The sequence below is a fragment of the Podarcis cretensis genome, assembly GCF_951804945.1.
Source record: "Podarcis cretensis genome assembly, chromosome: 13".
Lineage (NCBI taxonomy): Eukaryota > Metazoa > Chordata > Lepidosauria > Squamata > Lacertidae > Podarcis > Podarcis cretensis.
This window is the reverse complement of record NC_137182.1, coordinates 14,114,145-14,135,807: the sequence shown is the minus strand read 5'-3', so window position 1 is coordinate 14,135,807 and position 21,663 is coordinate 14,114,145. Positions and strand designations below refer to the sequence as shown.

General features: G+C 43.6%; 1 protein-coding gene and 1 long non-coding RNA gene across 3 annotated transcripts in view; one reads left to right on the top strand and one right to left on the bottom strand.

Moving 5' to 3' along the window:
* Positions 1-21,663, bottom strand: part of LOC307201089 — a 315,231-nt gene that overhangs the window by 1,053 nt on the left and 292,515 nt on the right. The window lies entirely within an intron of this gene.
* LOC307200912 (bifunctional methylenetetrahydrofolate dehydrogenase/cyclohydrolase 2, mitochondrial-like) lies at positions 326-21,381 on the top strand. Of its 2 annotated transcripts, none has more exons than XR_013832474.1 (8): positions 326-357; positions 5,608-5,792; positions 7,104-7,226; positions 10,140-10,292; positions 12,702-12,809; positions 13,492-13,584; positions 16,749-16,908; positions 20,380-21,381. XR_013832474.1 is itself a non-coding variant. In XM_079949971.1 (8 exons), the coding sequence occupies exons 1-8, from the start codon at positions 341-343 to the stop codon at positions 20,490-20,492; spliced, it is 918 nt and encodes a 305-aa protein (XP_079806097.1). In that variant the 5' UTR covers positions 326-340; the 3' UTR covers positions 20,493-21,381. The 2 variants fall into 2 exon arrangements, 1 of the variants encoding a protein (XP_079806097.1); XM_079949971.1 differs by having other exon boundaries at positions 16,783-16,908.

The window sequence follows — 21,663 nt, the reverse complement described above, 5'->3', positions numbered from 1 at the left end:
CACTGAGCGATACATGTGTTGCACATTATGCATTTACTGTGCATTCTAATTAATTTGAAGCATGAGGGAGGCATCTTGAAGAAACATCACTTTCAGGTGATGCAGTTCCTTTCCGTGAGGTTTTCTCATGGAAACAGTATTGACTTGATTGTCGGTAACTCTTTTAAGGCAAGAAGAGTGTAAGCCATTCATGCAGCCTGCCTAGCTCTCCACCTGAATTCTGATATGGACAGTAGCATCTCATAGTGGTGTGACACTGTATATTGGCTGTATGCATAACTCCACCCCTCTTCTTGCTTTAAAGGACCATTGACCCTTCAAGGAAAATGAGGATGACCACATGCACAAGCAACATGGGTATGTGCAGTATTTCTAGAAAGAATATCAAGAGGTTAGAGAGGAGGGAGGGTAAACCAAGCAACCTATCAGTTGTAGTTCCCCATTTAAGAGCAGGGTTAAGGAGCGACGGCTATTGGACAAACGCCTATTTGCTGACGAGATGCTTCAATAGCAGTGAGAACTCACTAATGTGCACATTTTATTTATTTTAGATATTTTTTTACCAACCTTCTGCCTCGTACCAAAATCACCCAAGGTAACATACATCCTAAAAAGGTTTTAAAAGAAGATAAATAAAATTAAAATAAGCAGGAAAAGAACAACAGAAAATGACAACGAAAAGTTATAGGATCTGTTACTTTGAGCTGCTGTCTGTGTGGAGGACTTGAATGTGTGGCTTTTTGTTGGCTGTGAATTTTAGTTCCTGGTAATTTACATCTTTTGGGGATATTTTGCATTCTTTCTCAGAAGTTTTAATTTTGATTCCAACTAGCTTTCTCTTTGAATGTGGAAGGTGGCAAATTTGGGAAACCACATGAAGAGTTTGTCCTTGAGCCCAGGAACCAATGCTAAGAAGACAAGATGATTTATTTTTAAACTCCCTCACAAATTTTGGGAAGTCATTTTGTTGGAGGGAAAAGGCCTTACAGCGAAAGCTGTGATAACAAATGATTTAAACAACCCTTCTGTGTGCGTTTTTAGCTTTCTTATGCCATATACTTTTTCCAGTTTACCATAATTAAATAACTTTCTCTCAAACATTCTCCCTACCAGTATCCTGAACTATTTATGGAAGTGGCTGTTGGGTTCTCAAGGCATATATCTGGGCACCACTGATTACAGGCTTCATGGACATGTTTTTCATCAGTCTCAGTTGGCTGGAGGAAAAAATCCTGCTTTAAATTTGGGTGCCAGTGTTGATGTCCAGATTATCACCACACCGGAGATACTAATGTTACAGAAAACAAGGATCATCAGGTTGTAGTATTTTTTTCTTCCCATTAGTTATTTATTCATACCATACTTTTCAATATATTCCCCTATCACTTTAAAAACCAGACTTTCCCCCCCTTAATTTAAAAGTGGATTTGTCACGGAAACGTCCACTACACTCTTGACTCCCTCCTGCAAAATGGATTTGCTTCCCTAAAGAACCCAAGCATGATCAGAGCAAACCATGTCTTTGCTAATGTCCTGGTACCTGCTCTGTCCAAGTGATAACCTGCAAATAGCTAAGGATTTTACCACTCATTTCTCCCCATAGCAGCAGGAACCTGGGGGTGAGTAGATGGGGATGTACTGCTAAATCTCTGGCGATAGATCAGCAAAGGTTTTTGGCTCCCAGTAGTTTAGAATAGCAACAGCAAAAAGTCTTGATTTGGCTCCAATGGGACGTGGGTGGCGCTGTGGGTTAAACCACAGAGCCTAGATCTTGCCAATCAGAAGGTCGGCGGTTCGAATCCCCGCGACGGGGTGAGCTCCCATTGCTCGGTCCCTGCTCCTGCCAACCTAGCAGTTTGAAAGCACGTCAAAGTGCAAGTAGAAAAATAGGTACTGCAATGGTGGGAAGGTAAACAGCATTTCCGTGCGCTGCTCTGGTTCGCCAGAAGTGGCTTAGTCATGCTGGCCACATGTACGCCAGCTGTACGCCGGCTCCCTCGGCCAATAAAGCGAGATGAGCACCGCAACCCCAGAGTCGTCCATGACTGGACCTAAAGGTAAGGGGTCCCTTTACCCTTTACCTTTAACAGGAAAGTGTCTTCCTTTTATTATTTTTGCTATGCGTTCCCACTGCCTCTCCCTTTCCCTCCAATATGGCAAATTTAGAAAAGGGGTTGTGGGGAACTCATGAATTCAGGGAGAAGCCTAGTCGGGCCTAGTTTTCCACCAAAACAAAGAGTGGTTGAGAGCTAGGCTGCTCTTCAACCTGCCCAGTGCACTGTGGGAAAATCCCTGCATTGCTGATGATAGCAATGCTCTAGAACAGGCATAGGCAAACTCTGGCCCCCCAGAATTGGCCTCCACAGTCACTTAAGGACTCATTGTTAAAACCGTGTTTATGGAAGACAATCTTACTCGGCTACGAGGGATTGCCAAAGAAGAAAAGTAGTTAGACCACGATCCCCACAGCACCCTGGCATAGGGACTTGCATGAGAATTCTGAAGTTTCAGTTCTGTGTAGTTAGGCTCATGCTTCCAAGATAGAATAGGTCACGAGTGCTTTGGCCAACAGTAGATATGGTTGGAATAAAGTGTCTGGTGCTTACTTAGGTGTTTCTGCACTGTTTGACCCCAACCCTGACATATTGGAAGCTTATTGGAAGCTTGGGGGGGTGGGGGTGCCTAGGAGCCACTTTTCAACACACAGCCCATTGATTTTGTGCACCCTGTATGCAGGGCCGGATTTAGGTTTGATGAGGCCCTAAGCTAAACCACAGAGCCTAGGACTTGCCGATCAGAAGGTCGGCGGTTCGAATCCCCGTGACGGGGTGAGCTTCCATTGCTCGGTCCCTGCTCCTGCCAACCTAGCAGTTCGAAAGCACGTCAAAGTGCAAGTAGATAAATAGGTACCACTCCGGCGGGAAGGTGAATGGCGTTTCCGTGTGCTACTCTGGTTCGCCAGAAGTGGTTTAGTCATGCTGGCCACATGACCCGGACGCTATACACCGGCTCCCTTGGCCACTAAAGCAAGATGAGCGCCGCAACCCCAGAGTCCGTCACGACTGGACCTAATGGTCAGAGGTCTCTTTACCTTTAAGCTACTGAAGGTAATGGGGCTCTTTATATGTCCAGCTGTCCTTTGTCAACTACAAATTGCCTCTGTTTTTTGTGTTGAATATATGAAATCAATCAGTAGGCATAAGACTAAGGGTATCTTAGTCTATGCTGCCTGATCATCAGTCTACAAGCACTCTTTAATATTAGATAACAGGTGCAACAGCTTGACCCACGTTCAACTGTGCTGCACTGCAGTCTGCAGCTGCATGCTACATGTTGCCGTGCAACCATGCAGAATGTAGGCACCCTATATATAGAAATGAGCGAACCAGTGATATTTTTGGGAGGAGGCTAGCAGGCGGGGCCCATTACTTACATCATAGGTGCCTACACAACACAAAACGCTGTTGCTGTAGGTAAGTTTTACTTTATTTGTTTTTTATCTTATATTTTGGAAATGTACATCCAGTGTTTTTTTCCCTTTTAATTTTTTGTGGGGCCCTAAGCTATAGCTTGTTTAGCGTATATGCAAATCCAGCTCTGAGGACAAGTCATGTCTTGCACATTGCTCATGCCTCAAGAAAGCTGCAAAAATCAAGGCAGTGATGATAGAGGCTTTGCATATAATAGCCAACTTTCATCCTGGGAAAAGTTACGGAAAGAGGAAATAAAACTGACTGCATGCTGTTCGTTGAAAGAAAATTACCATATTTTTTGCACCATAACACTCACTTTTTTCCTCCTAGAAAGTAAGGGGAAATGTCTGTGCGTGTTTATGGAGCGAATGCCTGCGGGTGGCGGGGGGGATCTGCTGCAGTCGTGAGCAGAGGATCCATGGTTCCCCTTCCTTCCCTCCTCCGTGGTTACAAAGCATGGATCCACATGGATCCTCAGGATTTTTGCATTGGGCTACTCCAAACTCACTGTCAGATCACATGTCTGTGGCCACAGCATGAACCACAAAAATCATATATCCACTATTTTGTTTAGAATATTATTTTTCTTGTTTTCCTCCTCTAAAAACTACATGCGTGTTATGGTCTGGTGCGTGTTATAGAGCAAAAAATACGGTATATGAAAATGATGTATCATTGGTATTTAACACCAAGTAAAATTGCTAAAATGTACAAAACAAGTTCTAAACTGTGTTAGAAATGTAAAGAGAAAGGGCATATTTTAGGGAGCAGGCTAGCAGGCAGGGCCCATTACTTACACCATAGGAGCCTACACAACACAAAACACTGTTGCTGTATGTGGGGTTTTTTTTTCCTTTAAGTTTTTTGGGGGCTCCCAAGAGAGGGGGGCCCTAAGCTATAGCTTGTTTAGCTTATATGTAAATCCAGCACTACCTGTATGGGAGACGCTGTTATTGGCTATCGAGGAAGGAAGGGTTGTTCAGCCAGTGCAGTTTCCATGCATTGCAAGGTGGGGGGGGGGGGAGGATGGTAATACAATAAGGCATGAGATCCCTTCTTCCTTGATTAGCTCTGGAGGAGGAGGGAAGGTTTGCACCCCTAGTTGGAGGAACAGAGTGCAATTTTAGGTTGGATGTTAATGTTCAAAGTTTCTGAGGTGAGGATTTTCGTAAGGATTTTTGAGAGCATCAACTTTGGCTATACGCCTTTTTGATCAGTCATATTGGAACAGGATGCCATAAGGGTTTGTATCATCAAACTCCCTCTGGGATACTGAAACTCTCCTGGCTTGAGGTCAGAGTGATACAGCTTGGTTCCACTTTCTGTATTATGAGCTGTGTGTTTCCTTCCTGGGGTTTGTCTGTTGCTATCGGTGTCGTGTGCTTTGCTGCAGAATTTGTGGATTGATTCACTGTGACTGACTGGAAGGAGATGCATGCAAATGTCTGGCTTTCCCTCTGTTTCAATATGGCAGCCATCTTGTGTTTGTGCTGCAAACCCGTAACAGCTCTCGTGTGCTTTGTTATGCCCTACACAGCACTTTAGGGACGTGGGTGGCGCTGTGGGTTAAACCACAGAGCCTAGGACTTGCCGACCAGAAGGTTGGCGGTTCAAATCCCCGCGACGGGGTGAGCTTCCGTTGCTCGATCCCTGCTCCTGCCAACCTAGCAGTTCGAAAGCACATCAAAGTGCAAATAGATAAATAGGTACCGCTCCGACGGGAAGGTAAACGGCGTTTCCGTGCGCTGCTCTGGTTTGCCAGAAGTGGCTTAGTCATGCTGGCCACATGACCCGGAAGCTGTACGCCGGCTCCCTCGGCCAATAAAGCGAGATGAGCGCCGCAACCCCAGAGTCGGCCACGACTGGACCTAATGGTCAGGGGTCCCTTTACCTTTACCTTTACACAGCACTTTCTCAAATTCCCAAACCTGTCCACTGATCCAAACAGGTTGGTGATCCCTGTCCTGGGTGCGGTAGCCATATTGTGCTCATGCCATTTATACGCAGGTTAAAGTGTTATAATGGCAATGTTTATTAATGCGCACTTTAGGACGACATATTTGCTGAGCGGTAAAATGTTGGCCTTAAAACTTTAGCCTTTTAACGATTCGTTTTTATCCTTTGTATTTTATAGTACCGAAGCAACTATTATCTCAGGGAAAGAGCTGGCTGCCCAGGTCTGCGAGGAGATACGAAAGGATGTAGACTCCTGGCTTGCCCTTGGGAACAAGAGGCCTCATCTCACCGTTGTTTTAGTAGGAGACAACCCAGCCAGTCATACGTATGTGAGAAATAAAGTAAAAGCAGCGGCAGCCGTAGGTATGCCTTTTTCTTCAAACAGTTTTCCGAACAATGGCAACTTTCTGGACACAATGCGTGTTTCCTTTCAGAGGCTGCATTCCCCGGGAGGTAATCTCCATGCTGGCAGAGGGCAGAATTTGTGGCATTATTAATAATAATAATAATAATAATAATAATAATAATTAATAATTTATTTATACCCCGCCCATCTGGCTGGGTTTCCCCAGCCACTCTGGGCGTTTTCCAACTGAATATTAAAAACAATACAGCATCAGACATTAAAAACTTCCCTAAACAGGGCCGCCTTCAGTTGTCTTTTAAAAGTAAAATCGTTGTTTATTGCCTTGACACCTGCTGGGAGCTCTGTCAGTCTCTCTACTCCCCTTCCTACCCCCATTCCCATCTCTCCATTTCGGCTCCCCACTGTTCCCCATTACCGTATTTTTCGCCCTATAAGACGCACCTAGTTTGGAGGGGAGGAAACAAGAAGAAAAAAATTCTGAACCCCAGAAGCCAGAAGAAGCAAGAGGGATATGGCTTCTGGGATAGCCCCTGGCTCTGTTCTGGCTTCTGGGACAGCCTGTGAAGCCTCTACAGGGCAGCGAGGTGAAGGCACCCCATTGCCCTGCGGAGGCTTTGCCCAGCCATCTCCAAGCTAGAACAGTGAGACGGAGCACTGTTCTGGCTTTGGGCTTAGCCGCGCGGCCTGCATTCGCTCCATACTTCCCTTTTTAGAAGGGAAAAACTGCGTCCCATAGAGCGAAAAATACAGAAATTAACAAATTTTGGAACTGATGACTTGCAGAAGGCTCCTCCTCCAGGGCCAGACTTTGGTAATATAGCTCCCTGAGCGAGGACAAAATCGGGCAAACCCCCCGCCCTCAAATATTTCTTATTTGTGTTCCCCCTTGCCCTCCCCTCTCTTTTCCCATCCAGGCTCCCCACCCTGAGGCTCATGGCAAGGTTCTTTTTCCCAGGCTACTGCATCACTCTCTGTCGCACTCTCTCTCTCTCTCTCTCTCTCTCTCTCTCTCTCTCACACACACACACACACAGAGAGAGAGAGAGATACATTACAGAAGAGTGATCTTGAGAGCTAGAGAAGGCTTGTAGCTTCCCCATGGCTGTGGGTTCCTCACCCACTATCTGTAAGGAAAAATATATTTAAAAAATAAATAAACCATTAAATACTGAGTGTGAATTTATTTTAGTATTCTAATTAAAAATGCTACCAATAGATAGAATTGCACAATCTGAATTTTGTTGCATGTGACTAAACGGAACTAATGTTTTGCTGATGATATTGTTTGCTTCCTCTTTTTACTTTAGGCATTTGTAGTGAAATAATACTGAGGCCCAAAGATATTTCTCAGGAAGAACTTTTAGATCTGACTGGCAGATTAAACAAGGATCCAAGAGTCAGTGGTATATTAGTCCAGTTACCTCTGCCAGGTAATGTTATTTTATACAATGTCACAAAGTTGGGTGGTTTTGAGGAATAAATGAGAAAAATCAAGTGCACTTAACTTGATATAAACCTTGCAATGAGAGAAAGGGTTTATAAATAACCAAACTATTCAGTACCTTGACCGTATTGGTAATTATTTTTCCAACATACAGTGGGGGCCATATTTTCAATACCACTTTTTATTAATGTGCTTGCAGGCTAGAATGCTGATTTTATTCAGCCGAATCAACCCTGGCGATCAATGGGGTGACAGATGTCGCACCCAGATCGCCCTCACATCCACCCTGTCACCCCCCCCCAACTGTATTACCTGGGTTATAAAGGCGCCCTAAAGACGTTAAAGCAAAGATTATGGGATAATGCACACAGTGACTTGCGATCTCGATCACACGCAGTCTGTAGTCCGTTGGCAGTAGGAGTACAATATGGGCATGTCTTTAAGTTAACATCTTACATTAAAAACCTGACAGTACCAAATTATCAAAGGCTTTTCACCAAAGCCAGACTAAACATCTTTCCTTCTGCAGTTATGGATGGCAGGTTGAGAGAAGTTCCCTACCAGGACAGACTTTGCTCGTGTGCTCAAGACATCGATTCCATAAAACATATTTTGTTGCACTGTGCAAAATATGAGCAAGCCAGGGCTGAACTGATATTACCCTTGCTGGTACCTTTCCCGGGAAAATCAGAGGCTCACTATGTCAGGTCCCTATTGGAAGACCAGACAAACGCTAGAACATTAGCAGTGGCAAAGTTTTTATCGGTGATTGCAAGAACCAACGATCCCTATATTCTGAACAAAATGCTTGTTTAACCTGGAGGTAGGCTGTATGAATTGTGTATTGCTTTGTAACGATTTGTTGGGTCACTGGACCGTAATAAAGATTGATGACGATGATGATGATTTTATTCACCTGTTTGCAGTTTCTACCCTAGAACTATTTGGTTCAAATTATACATTTCATAAATAAATGAGAATGAAAGATTGACCACATGGTGGCAGTGTAACATAAACTGAACCAGGCTCAGCACTGTTCGTTGACTCTTTGCACCATAGACAAACTTAAAACTTGTGTGGTGAATGCAGGTTAGGCTGTGCTCTTATGTACTGCAGAGAGCAAAGGCAAAGCTATGAATTCTTGTGACATGTCCATGGAGGTAGCTCTAAAGACAAGCTTTAAAGCCTCAGCAGTATTGCTCAGAGCATCAGTTGCCAACTTGATGTTTGCAAGGGCAGTCAACGTGTGACCTGTGTATCTGGCATAATTGAACCTGATTACTCAAAGGTTGGGACGCGGGTGGCGCTGTGGGTTAAGCCACAGAGCCTAGGACTTGCCGATCAGAAGGTCGGCAGTTCGAATCCCCGCAACGGGGTGAGCTCCCGTTGCTTGGTCCCAGCTCCTACCAACCTAGCAGTTCAAAAGCACCTCAGAGTGCAAGTAGATAAATAGGTACCACTCTGGCGGGAAGGTAAACGGCGTTTCGGTGTGCTGCTCTGGTTCGCCAGAAGCGGCTTAGTCATTCTGGCCACATGACCCGGAAGCTGTACACTGGCTCCCTCGGCCAATAAAGCGAGATGAGCGCCGCAACCCCAGAGTCGGCCACAACTGGACCTAATAGTCAGGGGTCCCTTTACCTTTACCTTACTCCAAAGGCAGTAAAAGATGTCTTGAGGAAAAACTATTTGTATGCTGCACTGTTGACAAATTTGTCCTTGGAAATGATTAGATTTAACTCCAAACTCATGATTTCCAAGATCATAGCCAGAATGCACATATGGCTCTTGTCACTGGATTGTGGACCTAGAATTGTAATAAAAGGGTGCCCCTTTTCCATTGCCAAGTTCTTTGGCTTGGTGAATTTTGAAACCAAAAATAAGAAGGCAGGCCAAACCACAGCAGTCCTTTTGGACAGCCAAAAAACATTCATTGTTCTCCCATTCAACCAAGTATAAGCCCAAATTGCCACAGTCCAGATTATTGACCAGAGGTTCTGCATGAAAATTCACCAGAGCCTCTTCATCCTCTAAAGGCAGCACAAACAGTCTGATAGGTTTTGCTTTTGTGGGTGGTCTGTGGGAGGAGATCATCTGTCCAGATCATGTTGACAGTAATGCTAAGGATATGTGCTGGTGATCTCCAGAAACCCACAGGACAGATTGTGGACATCAAAAATCTAGGAGTACAGTGGTACCTTGGTTGTTGAACTTTTTTTTTTAGAAAAGTTTTTATTGTTAAAATAATTCAGCATTATTACACACATATTGCGAATATACAAACATACATTTCATACAATCCTTAAAAATGTTCAAACATACCTACACTCAACCCCACAGATAATTCCTTTTCCCATCACCATCCACCACCCCTCACCCCACCTTTGTGTTAGACTTCCAATCTACCCAATTGCAATTTCTTTCCACTTCTATTACTTTCTTTCACACACCTTTAACCTAATTTCATGCTTCTTTTTCTATTAGAATAGACAAGTTCCGTTTTACTGGAATACTAAATAAGATGGATAACAATGTGTAATAGAAAAGGAAGCTTGGTTATCAAACTTAATCCATTCCAGGAGTCCGTTCGACTACTGAAACCTTTCGAAAACCAAGGCACGGCTTCCAGTTGGCTGCAGGAGCTTCCTGCACTCAACTGGAAGCTGTGTCGGATGTTCGGCTTCCAAAAAACATTCGCAAACCGGAACAGTTCCTTCCAGGTTTGCGGCGTTCAGGAGCCAATTTGTTCGGGAGCCAAGCTGTTCGACTACCAAGGTACCACTGTAATGGTAAATATATCCTAGAAACATCCTTATGCTCAACACTGTTTGTTATCCACTGAACATAAAGCCCATCAGACAAGTTCCAAATAACAAAAAGGACATGAAATTGTATTTTCCAGGTCACATTGATGAAAGAACTGTGTGTAACACTGTTTCCCCTGAAAAGGATGTGGATGGATTTCATATTTTCAATATAGGACAACTGTGTCTTGACCAACCTTCTGTTATACCTGCCACTGCTGCTGCTGTCTGGGAAATAATAAAAAGAACAGGTAAGAGAAATGAGGTATTTCAGAGAAGTATGGGGTATCAAGTTATACGATCCTACGGTGCTTAAATCCTAAATGAAATTGTTGTTTAGTTGTTTAGTTGTGTCCGGCTCTTCCTGACCCCATGAACCAGAGCACACCAGGCACTCCTGTCTTCCACTGCCTCCCACAGTTTGGTCAGGCTCATGTTTGTAGCTCCGAGAACACTGTCCAGCCATCTCGTCCTCTGTCGTCCCCTTCTCCTTGTGCCCTCTATCTTTCCCAACTTCAGAGTCTTTTCCAGGGAGTCTTCTCTTCTCATGAGGTGGCCAAAGTATTGGAGCCTCAGCTTCAGGATCTGTCCTTCCAGTGAGCACTCAGGGCTGATTTCCTTCAGAATGGAGAGGTTTGATCTTCTTGCAGTCCATGGGACTCTCAAGAGTCTCCTCCAGCACCATAATTCAAAAGCATCAATTCTTCGGCGATCAGCCTTCTTTATGGTCCAGCTCTCACTTCCAGACATCACTACTGGGAAAACCATGGTTTTAACTATACGGACCTTTGTTGGCAAGGTGATGTCTCTGCTTTTTAAAAATGAAATAGGAGATGCTATAAAATTTGGATTTGCACTGTGGTTTGTTGCATTGGATATGCTTAGTCCATCTTTTTGTTGCACCAAAATATTTTTTGTTAATATTTAGCAAACGGGGAGAAGCTGCTTGGTACAAGGTGCAGAGAAACCACAGTTTTCTCTCTTTTTTGATCCCTGTTGCTTTCAGGCGAACAGTGTGGTATAGCGGTTAGAGGGGTAGGCTAGAAATGAGGAAACTGGAGTTCAAATGGGAGAATGGATTAGTCACTATTTTTCAGCTTAAACTACCTGGCAGAGTTCTTATGAGGATAAAATGGCAGGAGAACCATGCGCATCACCTTGAGGTCATTGGAGGAAAGACAGGACATAAATGTAATAATTTAATAATAATTTCCCAAATAGGGAGCGTTTGTAATTTTTTTTTTTTGATGTGTAATATGGTCACTCTGGTTGGACCAGTCAAAATTTGGGCAGCTGAGTTCTGCACTAATTTTTTGGGTTGTTTTTAGCAGCAGCCCCCAAGGCAGTGCATTACTTTAACCCAGCCCAGGATGTTTCCAGAACTTAATTCCCCAGCCACTCTGGGCGGCTTCCAACAGAACACTAAAATACAATAACCTATTAAACATTAAAAGCTTCCCTAAACAGGGCTGCCTTCAGATGTCTTCTAAAAGTTTGGTAGTTATTTTTCCTCTTTGACATCTGGTGGGAGGGTGTTCCACAGGGCGGGTGCCACTACCGAGAAGGCCCTCTGCCTGGTTCCCTGTAACTTGGCTTCTCATAGCGAGGGAACTGCCAGAAGGCCCTTGGCGCTGGACCTCAGTGTCCGGGCAGAACGATGGGGGTGGAGACGCTCCTTCTATATAGAGCTACATAAATATGTAAGCTCTGGTATAAAGTCTGGTGTCGATATAAGATGTGGTATTTCAAGAAGAAATTATCTAGCAAGCTATTACCTCCAAAAGGCATACAGCATTGCTGTATTGTAGTACCTTGGATCCCGAACGCCTTGGTACTCGGACGTTTTGGCTCCCGAACGCTGCAAACCCGGAAGTGAGTGTTCCAGTTTGCGAACATTCTTTGGAACCTGAACGTCCAATGGGGCTTCCGCAGCTTCTGATTGGCTGCAGGAGCTTCCTGCAGCCAATCAGAAGCCACCGTTCGGTTTCCGAACGTTTTGGAAGTTGAACGGACTTCTGGAACGGATTCCGTTCGACTTCCAAGGTACAACTGTAATGTCAGTCACGTAGTGGTTAATTCAGCAACAAGGAACACTTAACTATGGTACCCTACCACAGTTTCTATGCTAGAAGAAGAACAAATGTTTCCAAAAGGAAAATGACATATGATAGCTAGATCTGGTTTTACTGGTGCAGACAATGACTGCCACTCGCCACATGAACCAAACTGGACTCTGCATGTGGCATTCAAGGAGGTACAGAGAGTGGCAACATGATAACTTTTTAGTGGTAGCTCCCAGATTATGGGACATCACTATCTACTTTTAGGTGCCAGGCATAAAATGTTCTTTTTACCCAGACCTTCTTTACCCAAGCCCTTAATCTGGAGAGTTTCAGATATTTGTGCCCTCTTTCAACTGGTGGGGTGCGTTAGACCTGCCTTTTATATGTATGGATTTCTTAAAGGTTTTATTCTGTTTTGACACTATGCTGGTTTTAATCTTCGTACTATTTTGTTAGATGTTTTGGGTTATGTTTTGTAAAGAAAAGCCACTAATCACAATTCATAATAATCTAACATTTCCAATCTGTACGATCAAAAGCCTTTCATTCCATAGGAATGAGTCACTCTCTTCGATATTATTTTTCTCGTTCTGAAAGGAATACAAACATTTGGAAGAAACGTCGTTGTCGTTGGGAGATCAAAGAATGTTGGAATGCCTATTTCAATGCTTTTGCATACCGACGGAGGACATGAAAGGCCCGGAGGTATGTTGAATAACATTCTGTTTTGTTGAAACCCTCAGCACAGAGAAAAGGGAAGGTGCAAAGGAAGAAAAAATAGTTCGTAAGCATCTGAATGCATGACAGGATTTAGAATGTCTGATTTTCAAAATAATGTTTTAGATCCTTAGCTGTTAGGGACATAACCCATTTTGCTATTTGTATACTCTTACCTGCCCATATAGTATGATGAATGCCAGCTATTCTTAACAGAATCTGCTGGACATTTGGCACTGAGTAATTTTGACCTTCCAAACTGTGATCATTTGGACTACTCTAGAGTTTGAGTTTGAGATAAGATGAGGATATTTTCGGATGTCAGTTTTTCTTTTTAATGTTTGTAGGGGAAAAGAAGGCTACGGTTACAAAGTTCTCTTGCACATGCCCCATTTATTTCAATGGGCCTCGCACAGAACAATTTCCCAGTGGACTGTGCCAAAAGTGCATTCTAGAATGAAAACCTTGTGTGATAAGACATTTGTATTGCTTTTGAGGCTTCCAGAAATGGAATTTATTTTACAGGGCCTGATACCGTACTTCCAAAATAATGGCAAACTAAAGAAAGTGCTGTAAACATTGTGCTAACACTAGGATGATCATTTCAGTCACAACTGCATTGCAGTTTTGTAAATGATCTGTAATTGGGACTAAAACATATGTATTTCAGGTGATGCTACAGTTACAATTGCTCACAGATATACACCCAAAGATCAGCTGAAGATCCACACGCAGCTTGCTGATATTGTAATAGTTGCTGCAGGTAATGTAGCACTGTCAATGTTTTAAAATACAATAAAATTCAAATATACACACACATCCCGCTTTACAAACGTTCATTATGAAAAAATTCTCATGTCCAAATATGAGGAATTAGTACCCAAACCTTGCTATACACACAGCAGATTCAGATATCTGGCGAGGAATGCAAGGAACAGGGAGCGATTGAGCAGATAAGAGAGCATTTCTTCTAGGTGTTCCCAAGGGTTTGTTTGGTCTTTTTGCTTTTGGGTGAGGGTGTGGTAGGGAACATCAGGAGCTCACCCTACACTCGAATAGGACCCTGGCAGAGACACATGCCCGACTGGCATGTTTTCTCCCTCCTGGTCTTTTGTTTGGGAGATTCAAAAGCTTTCTTCAGCCCGAACATCACAGCAACCGATGCCAACAGACACCGGGACACTTAGGGATCCGCAGAGTGTTCGCAGTTTGCGTAACAGACCTCAGCAACACAGCATTTTGGCTAATCTACTTTAAAGGTAAAGGGTAAAGGGACCCCTGACTATTAGGTCCAGTCGTGGCCGACTCGGGTTGTGGCGCTCATCTCGCTTTATTGGCCAAGGGAGCCAGTGTACAGCTTCCGGGTCATGTGGCCAGCATGACTAAGCCGCTTCTGGCGAACCAGAGCAGTACACGGAAACGCCATTTACCTTTACCTATTTATCTACTTGCACTTTGACGTGCTTTCGAACTGCTAGGTTGGCAGGAGCAGGGACCGAGCAACAGGAGCTCACCCCGTTGCGGGGATTCGAACCGCTGACCTTCTGATCAGCAAGTCCTAGGCTCTGTGGTTTAACCCACAGCGCCACCCGCATCCCTCTTTATTTATGCATCTACTTTATTTACTTTATTTACATATAAATACACACGGAGTACTGCAACATGGCTCCCTCTCCCTCTAGCATCAGACAGCAAAGAGAGAAAGAACAAAAGACAATAGTCCCACTTCACGGAACACAGTAACACAAACATCCTGTCTCCGTCACTGTGGAGTCAAAATATACACCGTCATGTGATAGACAACAATCCCATGACTGCAATCACAGAGCCGGAATTCTAACAGGGAACACATTAGAGAATTTTCCATAGGAATCAGTTGCAATCATCGACTCGTATGCGAATCCTTGCCTAGTTAACAATTTCCAAGGAATGGATTATGTTTTGTAAATGGGGCCTGTGTGTCGTAGGTCTGAAAGTCACTATTACGTTGTCTCTGTGACCACAAACTTAGCATGTTTCATGCTTGTGCTGCAATAAAGTGAAAATTACATACAATATGGATTTTATGGGGGCAAGCTATGGCGCAGGCTCACTTTTGCACTGAAGAGTTCACATTTTCACTAGCAGCTATTTATGCAAAGTGGCCCAGCATTTACTTAACTTGCCTAGAATTTGGCAAGAGCTTGGGAACAATGGCATTTCAGGAATAAAAAAATTCAGTCAGAGTGTCTAGCATTTACAAGAATAGTACAGAATTAATAAATAGGGAGATGGAAAACTTTGGTCCTGGGTTCTACCGTCCTTATATCCAAATTACAGCCAGGTTTACAGTTGCAGTATTGGAATTGTAAAAATGCTGTATTTATTACGCAATAGGTTTAAGTTATATAAGCAAGAGGTTTTATTTTGAAATCCTTGGGGGTGAGGAGGAGCTGATAGCTCATGGTAGCCCAAAATGTCTGTGGAAAAAATCAACCTCAAACTTAGAAATGCTTTGCCTAATTACACCTGAGTATTTGCAGAATTCTTGGTACGCCAGTATAATTATAGGCCTGTTTAATTCTACAAATACCAACATTTTCTGAGTATTATTTTTCCCCTCCTCTGACATTGTCACTGCTTTGCCCTTCCTCCAGAGGTCTGTAATTCTTCTTCGTAACTTGCCCTTGAAGGTTGTAGTGGTAGTGCTGGCCTTCTTTGCTATTCTGCTAGTCTATAAGGTTCAAGGGACCTTATGGTTTCTAAATATTTGTTTCAAGCCATGCACAACGCTATAAACACACCACTACATACCCTCCCAACATTTCTTTGATGACAATAGTGATGTCCTGAAATATACTCGGAGTCGAGAGTGGATTTCATGCTCTTTATTCAGCTCATAGTGGTGAGGAGGAATGAAAGTTTCCCCAAAGTATCTGCTTTATATACATTATTTACACAGTGGGCTGCACGTGATTGGCTAATTCCGGAATTCTCCTGTAGGCCAATCAGGTTGTGGATTCATTCACTTCCATCTGGAGCTGGATTGGGTGGCTCCTGCAGACCAATCATACTGCTGCATTGTTCTAGGACTAGTCATACTGCTGCATTGTTCTAGGACCAATCAGACTGCTGCATTCTGAATCCTATTGTTCTAGGACCAATCAGACTGCTGCATTTTGGATCCTATTCAACTCAGTACATAACATGTCCTATTCAAATAATAATAATAATAATAATGAAGAAGAAGAAGAAGTTATTTATCCCCCACTCACCTGACTGAGTTGCCCCAGCCACTTTGGGCAGCTTCCAACATATATAAAAACATAATAAAGCATTAAACATTTTAAGAACTTCCCTATACAGGGCTGCCTTCAGATGTCTTCTAAAGCAGGGATCAGCAAACCTTTTCAGCAGGGGGCCGGTCCACTGTCCCTCAGACCTTGTAGACGGCCGGACTATATTTTGAAGGGGGGGGGGGGGAATGAACGAATTTCTATGCCCCACAAATAACCCAGAGATGCATTTTAAATAAAAGGACACATTCTACTTATGTAAAAACACCAGGCAGGCCCCAGAAATCACCCAGAGATGCGTTTTAAATAAAAGCACACATTCTACTCATGTAAAAACACCAGGCAGACCCCAGAAATCACCCAGAGATGCGTTTTAAATAAAAGCACACATTCTACTCATGTAAAAACACGCTGATTCCCGGACCATCCGCGGGCCGTATTTAGAAAGTGATTGGGCCAGATCCGGCCCCATGTTCTACCCATGTTCTAAAGGCTGTATAGTTACTCGTCTCCTTGGCTCGCATAACCATACCATCTATCATTTCTCCAATGAAACAAGGACATAATGACTGAGGTATTAGTATCCCTCATCAGATATAAAGTGCTTAAAAGCTTAAGAATTCACATTTCTCCCCCCCCCCCCACCCCTCAGGATCTGTGAATCCTAATTGGATTGGTGGTTTCAGGTGTCCCAAAGCTGATTACTTCTGATATGGTTAAAGAAGGGGCAGCAGTGATCGATGTCGGGATCAACCATATCCACGATCCTCTCACAGGAAAGACCAACTTAGTGGGGGATGTGGACTTTGAAGGTAAGTAAAATGGCAGTGGGTTTTTTTTTGGGGGGGGTAGGAATCTGTTCCAGTTACAACTGCTCTTGAAGCAGGGAGTTTAAATAACACATTATTTTTCCCTTAGCCAAAAGAGAAATATTAAGAGCCATACTGAAAGTTAACCCGCATATTTAGGGGAATTGGACACCCTAGAGAATCTGAAGGGTGCTTTACCCAGCTATTTCCTTGTGTAACTTTTGAGAAAGTTCATCTCATGGGGCTTATCAGTACTTCCATTTTCTCTTGCAATTTTCTTTTATGTTAAGCATTTTAATAGTGGTGTGTGTGTGCATATATTCATATGATTAAAACATTAACCAACAGTGTTCTGCTAATATAGTTCTTTCACACACAAAAAAAACCCTTAGTTGTTGTTTAGTCGTTTAGTCGTGTCCGGCTCTTCGTGACCCCATGAACCAGAGCACGCCAGGCACTTCTGTCTTCCACTGCCTCCCGCAGTTTGGTCAGACTCATGTTTGTAGCTTCGAGAACACTGTCCAACCATCTCGTCCTCTGTCGTCCCCTTCTCCTTGTGCCCTCAATCTTTCCCAACATCAGGGTCTTTTCCAGGGAGTCTTCTCTTCTCATGAGGTGGCCAAAGTATTGGAGCCTCAGCTTCACGATCTGTCCTTCCAGTGAGCACTCAGGGCTAATTTCCTTAAGAATGGATGCGTTTGATCTTCTTGCAGTCCATGGGACTCTCAAGAGTCTCCTCCAGCACCATAATTCAAAAGCATCAATTCTTCAGCGATCAGCCTTCTTTATGGTCCAGCTCTCACTTCTATACATCACTACTGGGAAAACCATGGCTTTAACTATACGGAGCTTTGTTGGCAAGGTGATGTCTCTGCTTTTTAAGATGCTGTCTAGGTTTGCCATCGCCTTTCTCCCAAGGAGCAGGCGTCTATTAATTTCGTGACTGCTGTCACCATCTGCAGTGATCATGGAGCCCAAGAAAGTAAAATCTCTCACTGCCTGCATTTCTTCCTCTTCTATTTGCCAGGAGGTGGTGGGCCCAGTGGCCATGATCTTCGTTTTTTTGATGTTGAGCTTCAGACCATATTTTGCGCTCTCCTCTTTCACCCTCAATAAAAGGTTCTTTAATTCCTCCTCACTTTCTGCCATCAAGGTTGTGTCATCTGCATATCTGAGGTTGTTGATATTTCTTCTGGCAATCTTAATTCCGGCTTGGGATTCATCCAGCCCAGCCTTTCACATGATGAATTCTGCATATAAGTTAAATAAGCAGGGAGACAATGTACAGCCTTGCCGTACTCCTTTCCCAATTTTGAACCAATCAGTTGTTCCATATCCAGTTCTAACTGTAGCTTCTTGTCCCACATAGAGATTTCTCAGGAGACAGATGAGGTGATCAGGTTTGTGTCCCAGGTTTGTTCAAAGAACTATGTATTTTCTCCTTGCTTGGCTCTTGCTAACTAAAGGGAGATGAGTATTCTGGGCTAATATATCCTATTTGGCCTCAAGTTCTCCACTTAAAAAAGGCCCCAAGAATGAGTGCTTCCAAAGCTGCGGATCCAGTTTGTCAAGGATGGATTTTGTTGCTTTTAGAAGCTGAAAAAACATTGAAAGTACTGAAGGCATTGCAAAATGTTGATACTGTTCCACCAAGTTTAGCTGTATTTAGAGAATTAAAACACACCACCTAAAATAGATCCTTTGATGTACCGTATTTTTCGCTCCATAAGACGCACTTTTTCCCTCCTAAAAAGGGGAAATGTGTGTGCGTCTTATGGAGCGAATGCAGGGGGGGGCAGGCAGGAAAAGCCCCGCACACAAGCTCAGCGCGGCTCTTGCGGGCTTTTCCCCAGGAGGGAGAAGGGACTGACGTGGATGGATCCCACTCGCTGTCTTGGCTTCTTTGCTCTTTGGGGCCGGGGGGGGGGGGAACCCGGGCTTCCCCCCGGCAGCCGCGAGAAGCTCTGGGGTTTCTTGATTTCCCCCTCTAAAAACTAGGTGCACCTTATGGTCCAGTGTGCCTTATGGAGCGAAAAATACGGTATTTGTGGGCAACCTTCCCTAAACTTGATTTGGAACAGACCCTTCTAAAATGGCCTCACATTGACACTTTTCAGATCAAGCCTAAATTACACTATCAGCTCAGACCTGTTCCAATCTCCAGGTCTTGTATTCCCATAAATTTCAATGAAAACATGACAGTTGCTTGAGAAACAACAAACCTTTAGCTTTTCTCACCCCCTTGTGACGTCCCCCCCCCCACCGAGAACAGGAGTTATGCTTTCAAGATTTATGAGCGTCCCTCAATTTCTTCTGAAATAAACATGGCTTTACTTTTAGGACTGGAGTAAACAACTTAGCACTAATAAATTCTTGTTCTCAGTGTATACCGTACTTTTTGCTCCACAAGACACACTTTTTTCCTCCTAAAAAGTAAGGGGAAATGTCTGTGCGTCTTATGGAGCGAATGCACTGGGTGGCAGAGGGATCCCTCGGCTACTGCTGCAGTCGCGAGCTGAGGGATGCCTCCGCAGCCGGAGCCATGGCTCCCATCCGTCGCTTGCTGTGAAGCCAGCAGAACAAGAGCCGCTGCGCGGTTATCGCTCTTGCTCTGCTGGCTTCACCGATAGAGATAGCTGCGCCTCTTACACGGAGCCTCTTCCATCCCTCATCCCGCTTTGCTGGGAAGCCAGCAGAACAAGAGCCGCTGTGCAGCTATCGCTCTTGCTCTGCTGGCTTCACAGCGAAGTGGGAGGAGGGACGGACGGGAGCAAGCAAAGCGAGAGCCGCTTACGGTACATGGCTTCTGTTCTGCTTTGTGCAGGTCTCACTTTGCCTGCCCATCCCTCCTCCCGCCTCACTGTAAAGCAAGCAAAGCACCTGTCCCAGTGTGTCTCCCCCTCCTCCTCCTCTTTTACAGCAAGGCGGGAGGAGGGATGGGCAAGCAAAGTGAGAGCTGCACAAAGCAGAACAGAAGCCATGTGCCGTAAGCGGCTCTCGCTTTTCTTGCTTTAAAGCAAGCAAAGCGAGATCCGCTTACATGCTCTGTGCACAATATTTTTTCCTTGCTTTCCCCCTCTAAAAACTAGGTGCGTCTTATGGTCAGGTGCGTCTTATGGAGCAAAAAATACAGTAGATTTGGGGGTGGGGGTGTGTGGAGACTGATTTGGCCAAGGCCTCATAATGAATCTGTAACAAAGGAAGACTTCAACCCATCTTCGGAGTTGATTCGCAGATATCAACTGCGATTAAGCTTATGAAATAATAAATTTGATTGTCAGACTCTAAAATCCTGGGATTGGAAAAAAAACAAAACCATTTTGAAATGTATTGCCTATTGGCCTCTGTATTAATAATTTGACCGGCAAATAGAAATGTTGTTCCTCACACTGTTGTTTGTGGGCTGCTTTGTTTGATGACCAGCATATTAACTTAAGTTTTATTTGCATTTTCTATTGCTCCCCCCATTCCCAGAGGTAAAGAAGAAAGCTGGTTTCATCACGCCTGTCCCAGGAGGTGTAGGACCAATGACAGTTGCTATGCTTTTGAAGAATACCTTAATTGCGGCCAAGAAGCTTATTTATTAAGATCTATGAATTCAAGCCATTCTATTTATTGATACATATACATTTATTTTTATTACAAATATATTTATTTCTAAATTGTATTTATTCATGTCAGAATATGGACAATGGGTTTCCTTGCATACTTACAAAAATGTTTATTACTTCTGCTGCTGAATATGCACCTACTCTCTTCATGTCCGGATGTGTGTGATTTCTCTATGTAATTCCAGTCAAAGCACCTGGTCCAAGTTTGAGGTGTGCGGTTTTTGCAAAACACCCCTTGCCAATGCGAGTCTCTTTTGCAACAGAAAAGGAGATCTGGGCCTGAGCTTTAACTGCATGCCACACTCTAGCCAAGGACAATAAAGGGCTCATACTTTGAACTACATTATGCATAAGGGGCGGGGGGGGGGGGGGACTCCCAGAACCCAGTATGCTCGATAGAAATAAATCAGGAATTTATCTCTGAAAAGCCAGGTATCGATAACTGAACATGTATGAAAACGCTAAAAACAAAGTGAATTGTATGTGATTTTTGAAAGCATGCTTAGTACTGTAATCCCAAGTCAGAGGTGAAAAAGTCATTCCAAAAGGAGTTAATACACTTCATTGCAGTCTGCTTCTATGTCTAGTATTGCCCTCGCGTCCCAAAACACAGTATCAGCATTATTCCTATTTAGATTAATAGATGTGAGCTGACCAATTTCATTCTCATTGAAGAAGCATCATTTCTGTCAAGAAGGGACAGGAGAACATCTGTAAAATTAATTTATTCTGTATTGGAGAATTCAAAATATTTTTAAAATGACTACATTATAGATCATCAACTTTAAAAAAAATCCTTCTGAATTGTATTTCCATTCCAGTGAACTGTAATATTAAAACAATACCCATGATTGCTGAAACTAAACCATACGGAGGAAGGACCTGATTATTATTTTTTCATTGACTCAAGTTGGTGCAAGACCAACTAGGTGTCTGTTGGTCTTTATTCCAGCTGGAGGAGGGGCTTGAATATAAAGACTCATTTAGTAGTTATTGCTATAGTTCCAAGCAAGTGCTTGAACAAAGACAGATTTTCTTCAAATGAATGGATAAATCCACAATAAGTTAATTGAGGGAAATGTGCTCTTTTTGTTGCTTCATATGTTCAAAAATATAAGATGGGAACGTTTAAGTATTAAACTTTAGC

Bases quoted from the DNA above. Each gene is read 5' to 3' on its own strand.
- LOC307200912 (XM_079949971.1), top strand. The intron at 5,793-7,103 runs GTATGCCTTTTT...TTTTTACTTTAG, and splicing joins AAAAGCAGCGGCAGCCGTAG to GCATTTGTAGTGAAATAATA. The intron at 16,909-20,379 runs GTAAGTAAAATG...CCCCATTCCCAG, and splicing joins GGGGGATGTGGACTTTGAAG to AGGTAAAGAAGAAAGCTGGT.